A 16,814-nucleotide genomic window follows, 5' to 3' on the forward strand; every position below is an offset into this window, starting at 1 on the left:
AATTTATTCTTTTTCATAGCTTAGAGCACATTAGTCATACATAATTCCTGTTGGAAATTTCATCTTTGAAGTGATTTGGAATTTGGCTTGCTTTTCAGGCAGTTTTTACTTGGGTTGTTGCATTTTAAATTTCATTATGAGCATTCAAACCAGTCATGCTGGTTTTTAAAGAATTTTAAATGTAGTGCACGAAATAGGTAGTTCTGATAATACTTTACAGCTGAATAGCAACAGCACAGACTTGTAAGAGATTTTTTTTCCCTTAGTTTTTGTTTCAGAGTAATTTGAGGAAGTGTTTTATTAACAGCTCCAAATGGAAGAGCATTAACCCTCTATTCTGTATGTAGTAAAAATAGGCTCAATTCCTAAATTGTTAGGCCATCTATACAATGTGTTGTACCAGGCCTGCATCTTCAATTATATCCATGCAGAAAACTATATGAATGAAGTATCTGTCAGCCATGTTCAAATTACAAGGGGATGTTTTCATTCTTACTGTGACTAGTTATTATTTTATAGCTGTTTTGGGTTCATGTACTTGTGAGTAATTTTATTGGTATTTTGTATTTTGGTAACTACATATCATGTGACAAAAATACTTTTTTTTGGTGTCACACATCACTTGAGGTGTTATTGATCTGTTTGAACCAGTTATTGCTCGGTAGAAACACCAGATATATTCTAACACATTAAATTTATGTTTGTGTGTCTTTTGAATGAGACAACCTGCTGAGAAGGTATATTGCTGACAAAGAGAGGGAAATGTCAGTTCAGGGTTTTAGCTGTTTATTTACAGCATAGTTGAATTGCTGCAAGGTAAACACTTCCAGAGCTATGTTACTGGTGGAAACAACTGGTGGTGTGACTTAGGCATTTGTGAACTTGGCAGGCTTTGACTGACAGAAGGCCAGCTCCTCTTATGGCTCTGCTCATCTGCAAATTCCCCCACAGAGAGCTACTCAGTCCCAACTCTATGGGCATTTTTTAGATGGGAATTGACTCAATATTTTTGTCACTGGGAAACTACTTCAACTACTTTCTTCTCCTTCAGGATTTTCTGTCATTTGGTGACAGTGCACCTATATGCTATTATTTTTTCCCCCTCCGCTCTTTAAATTGAGCTAGATTTTTGAGAAAAGAGAGCTGGATAACTCTGATTCTCTCAAAAATGTTGACTCATTTTTATAAAAGGTAGGACAGTTCTGACAGTAAGCTGTTGAAAAGCTGCCTGGTGAGTCAGAACAAGACTTAGATTAATTTTCACATGGGGCAGTAACAAAATTGCTTAGGAATCCAGGGCCAGAGAATGTGCATACCACAGTACAGGACTTACAGGCAAAGTCCTGTTTGCTGCAGTTATTCCAATTGGCTGTTTTCATTCTGAAATGCCAGTGAGGTGCTGCCTCCTGCCTGGGATTCCACATGGGGCTGGATTGAACAGATTTTGAGAAGTGGTTGAAGATGGCAAGCAGATGCTCCATCCAAAATTTAATTCCCTTTTAACTCTTCCTAGATGGTGTCTCTGTTCTGGCAACAGGCTGAAAGCTGCTATTTTTATATATTTGTGTGGGTAAATATATTAAAAAGATGTAAAAAATGCAAGCAAAACACAAGCCCATGCTAATATGTTTTTTATATATATCTATATACACACACATATTTATAAATACTAGCTTTTATAATTCCTATATCTAGAGTGTATTTTAAATTTAATATGTAATGAATGGCTGTTATATTTGCTATACTGTATTTTCTATATATAGTAGATATCAGTGTGTGTGTATTTGTAGATAAATAGTAGATATGTTTAAAGCTTAAAAATGCAAAATGCTAAATTTGGGTGGTTTATATATTTTAAATACTATGGATTATTCTTGGTACGGTAACATATAATTTAAATACTACTGATTCTACCACCCCACACACCCAAACAAATTTAGGTGCTTAAGTTTATAACAAGAATTTCTGAAAATGGGACTGAGTTTGTAAATTTTTTGGAAGGTTGTAATTACATATTTATTATTATATTCTATATGCTTGTATGTTATATATTAAATATTTTTAGAGGAAAAAGAATGCTATCTGTTGAAGAGTTTTTTAGCTCTTGGAAAGTTAATTATGTTCACATCTCCTATGATTTGGGTTCAAGTGCATTTCCTTACTTTGTGTTTTGTTCCCTTCCTCTTTTCCATGGTCCCAGAGACAGAAAGGCAGCCGAGCCGGGAGTACGTGGAGTCCCTGCAGCAGCTGAAGGACGCGCTGAGCGAGCTGGAGGGCAAGCAGCACGGCATTGCCAGTGGCCTGAGCGAGCCCAGCAAGGTGGAGAGCGCCCTGCAGCAGGCCAAGGTAACCCTCCCCTTTGCACTGAGTAAGGAGGTTACCCCACTGCTGTCACCTTCTCTTCTCTTGCCTTGCTTTCAGTTGGGGAAGCTAACACTGCTCAGAGGGGTGTCAGGGATGTGGGTGTGGAACCAACTTTTGGAGGTGGCTTGTTGAATTATCAGGCTGCTGAGGGACATGTCCAGGCGAGGGCTGGGTATCTCTGAGCCTGCAAGACTTCACAGCTTCTCATGCTGCCTGTGACAGGAGATGGGGCTGAGAGCTGGGGCTGCTCAGCCAGGGGAAAAGGACCTCAGAGGGCACTCTCTGGTGTGCATGTACCTCCTGTGCTCAGGAGCTGCAAAACAAGTGTTAGGGCTCCAAGAGCATCTCCCTTCTAGAGGCTGGGTTAGATTGGGTTGCTGACCTGATCCAAGGTCTACTCCTCTGTTGCTGAGTGCAGTTGTAAGGAAAACGAGGAACTGAGAGCTGCACCTGCCTGAGCCACACCACAGTCATGCCTGTGCCTGGCCTGATTCTGTCCTTGGGGGTCCATGTCCTTCCCTGGGGCAGGGTGACCTCCTCTGAACGTGCCTTTGCTCTCCTGAAGGGACTGTGGTGTGCAGGCTTTCCCCCCTCCCCTCCAAGCACTGGGTAAATATATTCACCCAGTTCAATGAAGTGGCAGCATTTTTCATGTTTTGGCTTATACCTTCAGCTGTTATTTTTCATATTAGTAAATTACCTCTTTCAAATCAAGTGACTCTTTATATCAGCAATGTCATAGTGAATATACTCAGAATGTATCTTCCCTGTATCCCATCTGGGAAAGTAGTTTTCAAAACTTGAGTATACAGAGCTTTTTTTGTAACTAAAAAATTATATTTCAGTTTATAAAACTTGGAAGAACACACTCAGCTGGTTTGCATGTGCTTTTAAAAAACAAACTTTTGGGGGTATGAACATACTGAGGTCCTGGTCTGTCTGCATTGCAGTTTGCTCTCAGAGTGCAGTGGCACAGCCATTGCTTTGTTGACTTGAGTGCCAGTACGGCGCAGAACACGAGAGGTGTAGATGCTTGTGCATGTTGAGGCCAAGCTTTGCTACCCCTTCTGTAGTCACTGCTGCTGCACCAGCACAGCAGCTGAAGGTTTTGCTGTTTAAAAGGTTGTTTGGACATCTCTGCTGCAATAACTGCTGTAACTGGAGTATCACTCTTCATTGAGTCTGCACAAGTATCACTTTGATGTACTTGCATTTGTACGTGTGTACCTACTGTATGGCTCAAACTGGAAGGAAGCTTTTTTTCCTTTTGTTATAGACAGTTTATGAGACACTGGAAGCCCAGAAGCCCAGGGTAGATAAACTTGCTGAAGAAACAAAGGCTTTGGAGAAGCATACATCTTCGGACGTAAAAAACACCTACATGCAAGAGTTCAAGGATGTGCAGGGGCGCTGGGACAAGTTAAAGCTCAAGATTTCCAAAGATGTTAAACTACTGGAGGAAATTATGCCCAAGTTGAGAATATTTGAGGTAAAATGAAAGGATTTTTTTTTTTTTGGCATGCATAAATCAGTTGCTTTATAGACCTTTCTTTGTGTTCCTGCAGGAGTCCAGATGAAACTGATTGAGAAGTGGAATTTTGATGATCCACTAGTGTGGCAGAGGCTGAAAGCATATATAGTATATTTGTAGCAGCATAGAAGTGGAATTCTAATGTGCCCAGGACATTATTTTGTCTTCTAACAGAAATACTTTTCACTTAAAATTAGTTTCCTTCCCTTTTCATAAGCAAAGGTTATGCTAAGGTCAAGGATATGCCAGCTGTGCTGTTAATCCCAGTAGGGGTTGATGATCTTCAGTATGATTGGTGTCAGATGCCCACTAGTCTTAAAGTGTAATTCCATGCCTGCTACAGAAAACTTGCTCCTTCAAGTAAGTTTTTGGTGAACAGTCATGAAGAATTAGTACAAGGAAGTTAGAAAACCATGCTCTGGTGGATGGAAGAATATCACTATTGTGAGTTTAATATTCAGAGAAATTTGTGATGCTCCTCTTGCCCCCAAAAAGCCCATCAAAACAAACCCAAAAATTAAATAAAAGTTGGTCTGATTCAAAACTAAGACTATGCCAGCAGCTTGAAGAACACCCTTTGCAAGCTGCTGGAAGTTGAAGTGCAACATCCATACATTCTTCATCACAGCCATGTATCAATGTTCCTTACTATATTTGATTTAGACTGACTCTAAAGTTGTTCAGAAGTGGATGGATGGAGTGAAAGACTTCTTGATGACAGAAAAGGCTGTTCAAGGGGATACTGAAGGACTTCAAAGGCAACTTGACCAGTGCACAGTGAGTTTGGCTCTTATAAGGAGTCTTTTGAAATAACAAGTAGCATCTCTTCTTTATTATTTTGCTTGTATTATTAAGTACTGTTGATAGCACATCAAGCCCACTAGAAAAATTGTTTTATCTTTCTTCAGGGCACGTTTGAGTTGTTTTCTTTTTTTGCATCTATAATATTTTGTGCCTTTTTAAGGTCTTCACTGTAGTTATAAATACCTATCCACAAGTTGACATTATTTCCTCTATAACAGGCTTATATATTTTTCCCAAATTTTGTGATTATGGAATTGAATCTGTGGGTAAAAAGTGCCTTCTGCATTAAATTACCAAATGTAGTAAAAGTAAGAAGCAAATAACTGATCAAAGTCCTAGAGTTTAGAATTTTGCAAGGAAGATTCCTGGCCAGTCAGTGTCACATAATGATCACATGTAGAATTTCATCCTATAGTAAGTAATTACAGTGTACCTTCAAATGTTTGTTTCCAGGAGAAGAATATAAATTGAAGTACACCAGAAATAGCAGAATATTTAGTGCATATAATCTTCAAACTGGTGTTGTTTTGATGTTGACTTTTGGCATATGGAAATGTTTATGCTGTGTATGGCAAGCTGTACTTTGTTCTTTAGTTGCATAGTTCTGATATTTTGAATCACTGAAGGATTATCTTAAGCAGTCTGGTATTGATCTGATCACTGCATTGATCTGCTCCAAAAACTTTTTCTGGAATAATTGAAAGTGGCAAAATTATTGATACTGTTATAAATTAATGTTATATCTTGCTGAAGAACAACATTCATTTTTTCTGATGTGTGTTCAGGTGTTTATCAATGAAATGGAGACAATTGAACCATCACTGAAAGAGATGAAAGAAGTAGAGGCTGCTTTAAGAGCTCAGCCTATTGCGAGCATAAATACTTGGACAAAGTCTAGGCTAGTAGATTGCCAGACTCAGTGGGAGAAGCTCAGCAAACAGGTGAGTTCTCCACATGTTGCTAGTGCTTGCTTGTTGCTGCAGCTGCCTGGTTGTGTGGCATTGTGAGGATTGTGGGGAGGTGAAGCAGTGAAACAGTGGGATGAGAATGTTTTACTTGTTTCACTGTCAAAGTGGCTGAAGCCCAACTTGGATGCACTTGTTTCTTGGTACCTGACCAGAAGGAGCGAAATAAACTCTATAATTGTCGGTAATTAAAAATTTGTTCACTTGGCTTTATACTGCTCTTTCTGGAGAGTGTGGGAGGAAGATCTGACCTTTTTTTCTTGTTTCTGCAGACTGGAATATTAATGCTGTCCCTGTATAATTTTTATTGGTTTCCAAGCAGCTTTGAAAAATAAAAAGCTAAAAATAGACCACCACTCCAATTTGGTGTATTTGGTTGTTTATTTTGGGTGGAAGCTTTCTGCTGTTGGTAGAAACATATTTATGTTGTTGCAATTGCAGATGAAAATCTGTGTTTAGAGAGCTTTGCTGTTGATATAGAATCCAGAGTATCTGGGTTGTGGAAAGAAGTGAGGCCTGGAGAGTGTTTTATTGCTCAGTATAATGATTCTATGATACTTGTAATCAGAAGAGGATTTTATTCTGTCTGATTTTTTCCAGGGATTGTTACCAGTTTATGTTCAATGAAGGAGGAAAAAAGGGTCCTATTTCTCCTTCCCTCGCTTTTAGATTTAATTGATCTGCTAAAAAGGGTTCATAAGTTTGTGTGTGCGTGTAAAAGTGCTCCGTTAATTAAAAAGGCCTGAAAATGTTTTGGTAGTAAGATATTTTAACAAAGACTTGTGGTTTTTCACATGTACAAGGACATTTAAGTAACAAAGCTGCTATTTCTTTCTCCACCTTGGACTTTAGATCATTAGTCAGAAAAATCGCCTGTCTGAAAGTCAGGAAAAAGCTGTAAATCTGAAGAAGGATTTGGCAGAGATGCAAGAATGGATGACCCAAGCTGAAGAAGAATATTTGGAGAAAGATTTTGAATACAAGTCCCCTGAAGAGCTGGAGAATGCAGTAGAGGAAATGAAGGTCAGCAATGCCAGCTCATTGTAGAGGCCTGATTAAAGAGAAACAGAACCTTAAAGCTTTGGGGGTTGACCTTTTATGGAATTATATTTTTGGAAAGGAGCTCAGGTCATGGCAAGATTAGTGGCATTTTTCATCTTTGCTTTGTGGAATTTTTGATTTTTAAAGCATAAATTATAAAAGCAGATGTTCTTTTTGGCCATGAGGCATAGGGAATTCATAATAAATAACAGCTTGCTCAGCTGTTGAGTCAGGCTTTTTATGTATAGCATATTAGGAATATGGAAAGATTTTGCAAGAGACAAAACTTGGGAAAAGGTATAGTGTCATCTTTTATTTCTATCTAAATTAGTGGTTGTGAAGACTTTCTTCTATCCCTTGGACCTCAGTTTCTTGTCCCCTAAGTATTCTAACTCAACATTTAGAAAATGACTTTAAAATAGGTGTGTTGTAAGGTTATAATGTGTTCCTCAACTGTTGCAACCAGTGTTTTTTTTTTTTTTAATATCGTAAGTTGGAAGGGATCCACAAGGATCAGTGAGAGATATTGGTCTCTGCTTCTCTTCTTTTTGAGTCTGGTGACCAAGTAAATGGAGAGGAAGGAGATATTTTTGTCTCATTATATAATATTGTCAGTCGAACAGATAATTTTCTTGGATACTTGTACAGAGTAAGTAATTTCCTGCTTTATAATCTAAAAGTTCAGTCATATCTTCATAAATGTTTTTATTTGGGTACACTTTTTAAATGAGTATCCACTATACTAGACAATTAAAAAAAAATTCTCCCTTACAAGTGCTTTAATGAAGCCATTTGAAGTTTTGAATTGTCCCTTTTGAAGGGTTTTTCTGAAGCAGTCCTTAACAAGAGTTTTAATATATTCATGTCCTTTGAAGCCACTTGAGATCACATAGTCTGACAGCTGGCTGAACACAAGCCAAGGAATGAAAGAGCCTTCTTTTCACTGGCAAATCTGTGAGACTTTTAGCACATTTACCTTTGTCAAATCCAGATTATGTTGTGTATATTATGACAGTTATGTCAGTGAGCCTCTAAGCTTATTGTAACACTTAAAATTCCCTTTCATTTGCAGTAGCAGTATTATCCTGGGACTACTTTCAGGACTGGCAAAAAGCACTCTCTGGATGTGGCTCATTTTTGCATATGCTCTCATTTGAACTGAGTGGAACTCCTGCTGACAGGAGGAATAGATTTAAAGAGGAATAAGTTTAAGATAAGGCTGTGTGTTTTTTGAAAATCCTGCCATAAGATATATTCCCAAAATTTTCTATTCTTTGCCCTTCTATTAACTGACATTTTATTGCCTTACATTTAAAAGACGTCTTGAAATATATATACAAAAATTGTGCTAAATTCTACTGTGTAGTGCAATTATTTATCAGAGGTATTTCAATTTCTTAAAATTGTTCTTGAAACCTGAAAAGAAAGATAAGGAGCAGTCTCTATTTCTGAAGCCTTTTATTTGTCTCAGCAGGGAGACTCAGACTGGTCTGCCTGATCTGTCTTCCAGTTATCCTTCTTCCTCAGTTCTGGCTAAGGCAATTTGACAAGGGACAATACAGTTTCTCCAGACCTGTGTGTTGGGATTTGTATTGTACTTATCCTGTAAATGTGTTGCCAGGCTCCTCTGAGTGATGTTAGATTAAAGGAATTCTTCTAGATATTCTTTTTTTGTGTTCCTCGAGCACACCCAACAGTGGTGAGGGAAGTTCCAGCTTTGTAATTGCGCATGTCCTGGGTAATTACATCATCTTTCCTGGATAAGTTTAGAAGATAGTTACTGAGCTCTGAGATGCATCATTTCTGTAAATTCACCCTACCTTTTTCTTCCTGATATATTTGTTTTTTCTGGTAAATTTGTTTTTTGTATTTGCATGATAGAAATAGCATTGAACTTGATTTTTTTTTTGCTTTGAGTCATGAGTATATTTTAATGAATAAACCATGAATAGTTAATATATCTGTGTGCTTAATAAAACAGGATCTTTCACCACTTGCTAACATGGCCTGAATTCCATGCAAGTTAGTGCTGTATTTTGTTATGTCCAGGCCCAAGAAATACATTGGCAACAAGACCTCTAATGTGAAACTGCTTATCTTAGATTTGAGTGGTGAGTAGCTGAGTGTGAGGCAATTGAAGGCTGACAGTGTAATATGTTTTATTTTGACAGAGAGCGAAGGAGGATGTGTTGCAGAAGGAGGTGAGGGTGAAGATTCTCAAGGACAACATCAAGATGTTGGCCGCCAAAGTTCCATCCAGTGGTCAGGACCTGGCAACTGAGTTGAATGTTGTGCTGGAGAACTACCAGCTACTGTGCAATCGGATCCGGGGGAAATGCCACACTTTGGAGGCAAGAATGATAGCTCTCTGCTTGGAAATATCTGCTCAATTCCTTTATTGATGTTCTGGATGAGGTTATCAAGTCTACCCTTAGTAAATTTGTGGATGACACCAAGTTGGGTGGGAGTATTGATCTGCTGGAGGGTAGGAAGGCTCTGCAGAGGAATCTGGAAAGGCTGATTTGGTGGGCTGAAGCCAAAGGTATGAGGTTCAACAAGACCAAAGTACCAGGTGATGCACTTGGGTCACAACAACCCCATGTAGTGCTACAGCCTGGGGAAAGAATGGCTGGAAGACCATATTGGAAGGACCCAATAATGCCGATACACACCCGTGGAATGTGAGCCAGCAGTGTGCCCTGGTGGCTCAGAATGGCATCTTCCCATGTGTTAGAAATAGTGTGGCCAGCAGGGCTGGGGAAGTGATTGTCCCTCTGTATGTACCTGGTGCTGGTGGGGCCACACCTTGAGTGCCTTGGCCAGTTCTGGGCCTCTCACTAGGGCAGCAAAGCTAGTTGGAAGGTTTGGAGCACAAGTGCTATGAGGACCTCCTGAGGGAGCTGGGAGTGTTTAGTGTGGAGAAAAGGAAGCTGAGGCTTATCTCTACAAGTGCTTCAAAGGAGAGTGTAGCCAGGTGGGGTTTGGCCTCTTCTCTGAGGCCAGTGACAGGTTGAGAGGAAATGGTTTCAAGCTGTTCCTGAGGAGGTTTATGTTGGGCATTGGGGAGAATTTCTTCACAGAAAGAATGATTAAGTATTGGAATGGGCTGCCCAGTGATGTGGTGGTGTCACTGTCCCTGAAGGTGTGTAAGGCAAGAATGGATGTGGCATTTAATGCCGTGGTCTTCTTGACAAGGTGGTGTTTAGTCATAGATTGGAATTGGATGATCTCTCAGATCTTATCCAACTTAAGTGATTCTGTGATCCTGTAAAATGAAGGGAAGTGGCACAAGAGAGAAGTGGAGAAGGACTCTGAAAATGTCTGAATACAGTAGCTTCAGCATAAATGCATTTTACTCCTTTCCAAGATTACTTTCCCTTGAAATGATGTATTTGGAATCCATGAGACACCATCTAGCTTTGTTTTTGTAATTGTATTTGATACTTCTGCAAAGAAGTAAACTTGTCTCACAGACTTGTTACTGATCCGTGTATCTTCCAAGAAGGCAAAAAGGAATTTACCAAAAATTAAAGGTTGAAATCCAGTAATAGTTAGGACAAGAGATTATGGTCTGGGGTAGAGTGTGTGTGTCCTGTCTTTCAAAGAGGATTGGATGCATTTTGTTACATTCTTGCATAGTTATATGAACCTTTAGTCAGTGATAGTTTTAACACAAGTTTAGTTAGTGACTGCTATGCTCCTTTCTCTGTATCTTCCTGATAGAGCTGCATATTTTTCTATCTAGAACATACTGTACTGTGACATGTTTAATATTTTCTGCTTGTCTCTTTTAGGTGATTTCTCAGACACATATCTTTAAGTTGTTCAAAGGGTATAGGAACTATGACTGGCATTCTAGGCTAATTCTTTCTTTTCTATTGCTCCTAGGAAGTGTGGTCCTGTTGGATTGAGCTGCTTCAGTATCTTGATTTAGAAACAGCTTGGCTAAACAATCTGGAAGAAAGAGTGCAAATGACAGGAAATTTGCCTGATAAATTGGATGCTGTCAATGATGCTCTCGAGGTATTATAATGATTCTATCAGATAAGTAATTTTTCAGATAGCTTTGTTTAAAAAAACCTAAAATTCTGCACTTCAGTAGCATACTGAAATGTGCTGAATATTCTGATTCTTCACATTAAATGAACATATTAATCTGAATTTAAAATGGAGATTTGCAGGATTCTCCACCAAAAGTGGACTTTTACTGGATGTGATAGTTCCATACTTGGTACTGTTATAAAAGTGTATGGTCTCTCCTGGCCTGTGTAAATTGGTTAATTCCTTCCAGGGCAATAGTGGTATGAAATTATGAGAGTAGGCATAAAGTGCTGTGAAGTTTGATTATCTAAAGTAAAATTACCTCTGTGCCATAATGCCATGTGCCATTGTGAATTAAGCCATATCTGATTTATGCCTTTAGAGCACTCTCAAGACAGTTGAAGTGTTAAACTTTTGTATACAACCAGATTTCCAGCTCTGAAAATGCAGTAATATTCAGTGTCTTGACCTTTAAAACTTTTTCTAATTAGTCCCTGGAGTCAGTCCTGCGTCACCCAGCTGATAATCGAACCCAGATTCGGGAGCTCGGGCAGACACTGATTGATGGAGGGATTCTTGATGACATCATCAGTGAAAAATTGGAAGCTTTCAATGCCCGCTATGAGGAGTTGAGTCACTTGGTAAGAACTTGGGGTGAGGGTTGAAGTAGACTGGATTTTTCAGCTCAAGTCTGAAATGATTCTTGTTAGCTGAATTCAAAGATACCAGACTGCAATACAGGAAAAGAATAAATAGCATCAGTGGTGTCAGCTGTTTTCAATTTGTAAAAATGTCCAAAGAGCAAGATGCTTTTCTATTTTTTATACATGAGTGAAGTTTCTTTTGCAAGCTTGCACTGTAGGGATGCCCTAGTATTTTTTAGATAATTTTGACAAAAGGGCAATTCCAAAATCAAGGAATAGCTCAATATTAACAACTTAATATCGCCTTGCTACTGCCATAAATGCTGGTCATTTTCGCACTAACTGTAAAAATGAAGAGTGTAAGTGACATTTTCACTCTTAGAAATAGCTAGGAAGAAGTCATGCTGAAACAAAGAACAGAAGGAAAACATTCTTCTCATTACTTGTCCATTAGGTTGTCCTCTTTCTCTTCTCCTACTTCAGTCTAGTCTTTTATTGATTTAATAAGTAGAGGAAGACTAGCTGTATTTCAGGTAGCACAGGTTTGTAATTTGTGTTCTGTATCCTGGTAATACAGGCCCCTGCTAAATTGTAGGATGGGAGTTTTCCATCACTGATGAAAAAATGTAATCATAGGGGGAATTTCAGTTCATCCTCATTACAATGAGCAACATGAATGCAGTGCCCTCAGCTGGGGGCTATGTGCTGGCATTTAAGTTAGCATTGATTGCTGTTTTTCCTGTTACAACAGGTTTGGCATATAAAAACCTGTTTGCTTTGGCAGCTGCAGCACTGGCACTCTGGGCTTTTGACAGCTCTCCACAGCTGTGTGTGTGCACATGCACAGGTCTGTGCATGCACGTGCTGATAGTGGGGAATCTGTGTTCCTGTGCAGTGACATTTCAGATGCTGTTAAAGGAAGAGGCAATAAAGGGAAAAAACTGTGAACTTCTGTTTTGACAGTATAACCGAATGAGTTTATTGTTTTGAAAGGAAATGTGAATATTAACAGTGTGAATATCTAACAACAGTGATCTTTGGTCCATTGTGAAGTTCCTGTTTGCCATTGAGCAGCTAGTTTTTGAAACTGGTGTGGTTTTAACAGAATACTTCCTTCCCGAGGTAGTAGGAGAGGTGTGTTTTTGCTGTCTCACATGTATCTAGCAGCAGAACTCTCCTTCTCTTCCACTGCTTGTCAGTTACTGTTTCAGAAGCCACAGCAAGCTTCAAAAATTGCTGTTTTCTAGGATTCTTTTTAGCCAGCCCTGCAGGAGTAGGATCTTTTCTGGTCTCTCCTCCTTGTTTTGAAGAAGTCTTCTACGATTTGTGTTGAATTACTGCTGCATTTTGTCTCACCTTTCTGTCCTGCTCAGGCGGTGAGCCGACAGATCGCCCTGGAACAACAGCTTCAGACCATGCGAGAAACCGACCACATGCTGCAGGTCTTGCAGGAAAGTTTAGGAGACCTGGATAGACAGCTGACATCTTACCTGACTGACAGGATAGATGCCTTTCAGATGCCTCAGGAGGCCCAGGTATTTCTGTATAGCTCTTCGCTACAAAACTTTTGGAAATATTTGATGATAGTGTTCAGTCTAGACTTAGTAATAAATCTCAGTCCTGTGCTGATGCACTAGGTGTTATCTTCTGTAATCTGGAATGTTTTTTTTTTAAGGTTGTACTGAATGACAGCATTTTTCAATATAGCAATCTGTCACCAAAGGCAGAGTACTTAAAATAAACCTGATGGTGTTTAAGTTTTACAGAGTAGATTTACTTCTGGTGGGTGGTAGGAAAGTTCCCCTTCCTCTCTCTGCAAGCAATTTTGTAATGTATTTCTTTCCTGCTTCTGTGATATGGCAGAAAATTCAAGCTGAGATTGCAGCTCATGAATCCACCTTAGAGGAGCTGAAGAAAAGTGCTCGCTCTTTCCCTCCTGCTTCTCCTGAATGCAGGTCTCCCCGTGGTGGAACTCAGCTGGATGCTTTGCAGGTAAAGACATGAGAGTCATCCTTACACCCTGCCGTGTCAGCCTGTAAATTGTTTGCTGCAGTCAGATGAAACTCAGAAGAAAATAGTATGTGTTTTTATGTGCTTTCATAAGGAAACAAACAGCCCTAGATGAATTGAACAAGGAAGCTTAAATTTCACAAGCATCATGGGATAAGTGCAGAAAGTCAGCCAGTCTGTATATGAGTAGAATGGGTATTTTTAAAGCATATGATATAGAATGACATCTCTCTTGTATCTCAGGTAGAGATTAGGAATAGGTGATGGCACCATTATTTGCCAAGCCAAACTTCTGTATGTATTGATTTGCGGTGGTATGATGGGTTATACGCTGTGGTGTGAGATGCTTTAAAGGTGATTTTTTGAAGTGCAGGTACTAATTTAAAACAATCTTTCCATGTAATATTCATTAAAACAGAGAAAGCTCCGGGAAGTATGTACAAAGTATCAGCTTTTCCAGAAACCAGCCAATTTTGAGCAGCGCATGTTAGATTGCAAGCGGGTGTTGGATGGTGTAAAAGCAGAACTTCATGTCTTGGATGTGAAGGATACTGACCCAGATGTAATCCAAGCTCACTTGGAGAAGTGCATGGTATGTATCCAATGTTCATGACTCGTGCTAGGGGGTGCTTCTTTTTCTTCTAGTTCTTGTTGCTTAAACTCTCTCCTGAGAGAAATTGTGCTTAAAGTCATCATGGAACTATTGCAGCTCACTGGAAAGTGCTAACGGAGCACTTGATAACTAAAAATCTCATGTTCTTGTAGGACATAAAAGCAGTGGGCTGTTGATTGTAGATATGGTAGAACAGCTGAGTTTTTATGAACTCCCTTCCCTACTTCATCCTTATGTTCTGGAGAAGCATCACAATCATTAGTATTTGAACAAAACAAAATACTAAGATGAAGTACAGATCTCAATATTGGCCTTGGAGTAAACACTGTTAAATTATTGATCTTATTAATTTTTGAAAATAAAAACTATAATAAAATATCAGTATATATAACAGAATAAAATATAATCAGGAGTTTGGAATCTTCTTGTCAGATATTGCTATTAATTCATAAATCACAATTTAAATGCAATTTGAAGTGAAGGTCCTCAAAGGAAGCAGAGTCAGAAAACCTGCACTACAAATTGATCACCAATATACATATTTGTGCTTTTAGAAACTCTATAAGACCCTCAGTGAGGTGAAATTGGAAGTTGAAACTGTCATCAAGACAGGAAGGCAAATTGTACAGAAACAGCAGACGGATAATCCTAAAGGGATGGATGAACAATTGACAGCGCTGAAATTTCTTTACAATGACTTGGGGGCACAGGTAAGAAAAATAAATAAATGTAAGAATATCTGTCTGCATGTCATTTCTCTGCTGTTAGATAGTGTTTTAAGTTTGATTCTAAAGCTGATAATAAGTAGATTAGTTGCTGCATTCAGGAGCAATCAGTTGAGAGATTCAATATTATACATACCTCCCTGGAGGAGAGGTAGCCTTGAAGAAAGGAAGGTTCACGGGACTTTGATTGCCCTGGCAAAGCTGACCTACCATTCATTAAAGTCCTTTAAGATAATTTATGGTCAGATTATCATGTTAGAAATGTAAGTCAACCTGAGGTTTTTTGGGTGTTATGATGCTTTTGAATTGTAGTCCATCTGAATGGTTGCTCTCAGTGTGGAATAGAAAATTCAGGCAAGCCTGTATTTCCCTTGAAGTTCATTAAATATTGCTTAGTTTTCTTATTAGTTGAATATTTACTTATCCAAGAGAAGTGTTTAAAAATTGTTAAAGCCTTACTGAGCAGGTAGGACTCTCTACCTAAATTAAAATGGAATCCCAAGTGGATTTATGTTTGTTCAGTGCTCCATAAATTAAGATGGTGGTAAAAGATCAGATTACAGTCTTGGAATATCTCAGAATGGGTCCTAGGAAATTTGGCAGTTGTGAATTTGAGAATATCCAGGAAGCTGTGGATTCTAGAAGGCATGTAGGCAAGAGATGAAGAAAGGGTAGAAAGGCAGAGTTACTTGCAGTATAATGTTATGGTTTTTCTTTCTGAGCAAGAACAGAGCACAATATTGTGAAATGTCAATTGATTCTGAATATGAGGCTTGGAGTTCTTCTCAAGTCTGTGTTAAAATCTGGCCAGACTAGTTGTGTAACTGGTGTGAAATACAAATTATTTTAGTGCGACAAACATCAAGCTTCATATTTATTTTGCTGATATGTTTTTAAGGGCAGACTAGATTTTCAGTGAAACTTTTCTTTACAATTTTCTGCCAGCAGGCCTTACAAATTACTAGGGGGAAATGAATTTTACCTGTGTGAGTGACTAGATTCTACAGTCTTCTGAGTTTCAGCTCAAGGATCAAAATAAAGTGATAAACATCAGTTTGGTGATTGCTAGCTATAAAACAATTAGTATGCAGGTTTCTTTATCTCCTTTACATGTATCTCAATTTAAAATTATATATATTCTCTGTTGTATAGTAAGATACAGATGTTTATAAACTTTCCTTTTAGGGTCCTTCCTTAAAGCAAGACAGTTTTAAGATGCAAGGATTTTATATTTAGGTGGACATTTTAACTGGCTAGCACTTTTGCATTTGCTGTCTTTTAAAATCTAATTTTGTTTTCTTTCGTTCCTCTTAATTTTTTTTTTTTTTTGGTAGGTGACAGAAGGAAAACAAGACCTGGAAAGAGCAACTCAGCTGGCACGCAAAATGAGGAAGGAGTCTGCCTCTCTGTCAGAGTGGCTGGCTACCACTGAAGCTGACCTCGTGCAGAAGTCCACTTCAGAGAGCTTGCTTTCTGATCTAGATTCAGAAATTGCCTGGGCCAAAGTAAGCATGCTTACTAAATATTGGTAGAAAAGATTTCTGACATTATGGCAATACTATGTATTAAGTGGCTGTGAATTTAAATCCCTGTAACTTGTTCCTAAATCTCCCACATCCTGAAATTTTAGTAGAATTAGTACTTCATGTTCAGTACCTTAATTGGTCTGATCTGTTTCATCTCAGGCATTTTGCATCAACCTTAAATACGAGTGAAATATTTAAGAAATTACTATATATTTGGTACTAATGGGTATTTAAGACTTACTGTATCTCTTACACATTTCACAATTATAATATTCTTTAAATTATCAGCAAATATAATTGTGGACTGGATGAAATATTTTACTAATAGAGCAAACAAAGTGCATTGAATGAAAAGTGCATTCCATGAAAAATTGAGTTTGTAACTTTTCATTGAAACAGCTTTGTCTTCAAAATGGTGACTTTGCAAAAGAAGATTCCTTATTTTCTTTCACCTACAAGTTAAAGCTTTTAATTGAAACAGGCAAATGTGTTAGTTACTTCAGAGTAATTATGTTTTCTCACACTGTAGAAATTTGGATATTACTAGGAG

General features: G+C 38.4%; 1 protein-coding gene across 4 annotated transcripts in view; it reads left to right on the top strand.

The window, feature by feature from the left end:
* UTRN (utrophin) overlaps positions 1-16,814 on the top strand; it is a gene marked incomplete at its 5' end in the record, with an annotated part of 335,751 nt that overhangs the window by 98,432 nt on the left and 220,505 nt on the right. For all 4 annotated transcript variants that reach the window (XM_084203642.1, XM_084203643.1, XM_084203641.1 and 1 more), the window contains 13 exons: positions 2,201-2,346; positions 3,641-3,853; positions 4,559-4,672; positions 5,485-5,640; positions 6,517-6,687; positions 8,877-9,056; positions 10,594-10,728; positions 11,238-11,387; positions 12,764-12,925; positions 13,254-13,382; positions 13,819-13,992; positions 14,568-14,723; positions 16,073-16,243. In XM_084203642.1, the coding sequence (XP_084059768.1) occupies positions 2,201-2,346; positions 3,641-3,853; positions 4,559-4,672; positions 5,485-5,640; positions 6,517-6,687; positions 8,877-9,056; positions 10,594-10,728; positions 11,238-11,387; positions 12,764-12,925; positions 13,254-13,382; positions 13,819-13,992; positions 14,568-14,723; positions 16,073-16,243 (2,057 nt within the window). The remainder of the gene's footprint in view (positions 1-2,200; positions 2,347-3,640; positions 3,854-4,558; positions 4,673-5,484; positions 5,641-6,516; positions 6,688-8,876; positions 9,057-10,593; positions 10,729-11,237; positions 11,388-12,763; positions 12,926-13,253; positions 13,383-13,818; positions 13,993-14,567; positions 14,724-16,072; positions 16,244-16,814) is intronic.

Source organism: Fringilla coelebs (genome assembly GCF_963513975.1).
Source record: "Fringilla coelebs genome assembly, chromosome: 3".
Lineage (NCBI taxonomy): Eukaryota > Metazoa > Chordata > Aves > Passeriformes > Fringillidae > Fringilla > Fringilla coelebs.